At 65.1% G+C, this 298-nt stretch overlaps 1 protein-coding gene across 1 annotated transcript in view; it reads left to right on the top strand.

Moving 5' to 3' along the window:
* The window catches only part of CCDC137 (coiled-coil domain containing 137), a 3,309-nt gene extending 3,266 nt beyond the window's left edge, over window positions 1-43 (top strand). Inside the window, exon 7 of the mRNA XM_010002812.1 lies at window positions 8-43. Within this exon, the coding sequence (XP_010001114.1) occupies window positions 8-43 (36 nt within the window). The remainder of the gene's footprint in view (window positions 1-7) is intronic.
* The last annotated feature ends 255 nt before the right edge of the window (window positions 44-298 follow it).

Raw genomic sequence — 298 nt, 5'->3', positions numbered from 1 at the left:
CTCCCAGCAAGGGCTGCAGGCAGTGTGGAACCCCAGGACTTGAGTGGGATGGTTGGCCTGACCCTCCTCTTCTGTTGCCAGCCGTGGGGCTTCCCACAGCCTCAGTGCTGGAGCTGGGACCCCTGCAGGGCCACGGACTGTGGGCTTGGCGCTGGATGTGGGATCCCCGTGGTGCCACGGACTTGCTTGGAGTAAAAGTGCCTCCGAGTGCTGATGGTGTGAGCTCGTGGTGCCTCCCCGAGCTGCATGGCACTGGGAGGGGACACGGGGTGCTGGCAGGTGGCAGTCCCAGCAGATG

The sequence above is a fragment of the Chaetura pelagica genome, unplaced genomic scaffold (assembly GCF_000747805.2).
Source record: "Chaetura pelagica isolate M959 unplaced genomic scaffold, ChaPel_1.0 scaffold47, whole genome shotgun sequence".
In the NCBI taxonomy this organism is placed as follows: domain Eukaryota; kingdom Metazoa; phylum Chordata; class Aves; order Apodiformes; family Apodidae; genus Chaetura; species Chaetura pelagica.
The sequence above is the reverse complement of the archived record's forward strand: the minus strand, read 5'-3'. Positions and strand labels throughout refer to the sequence as shown.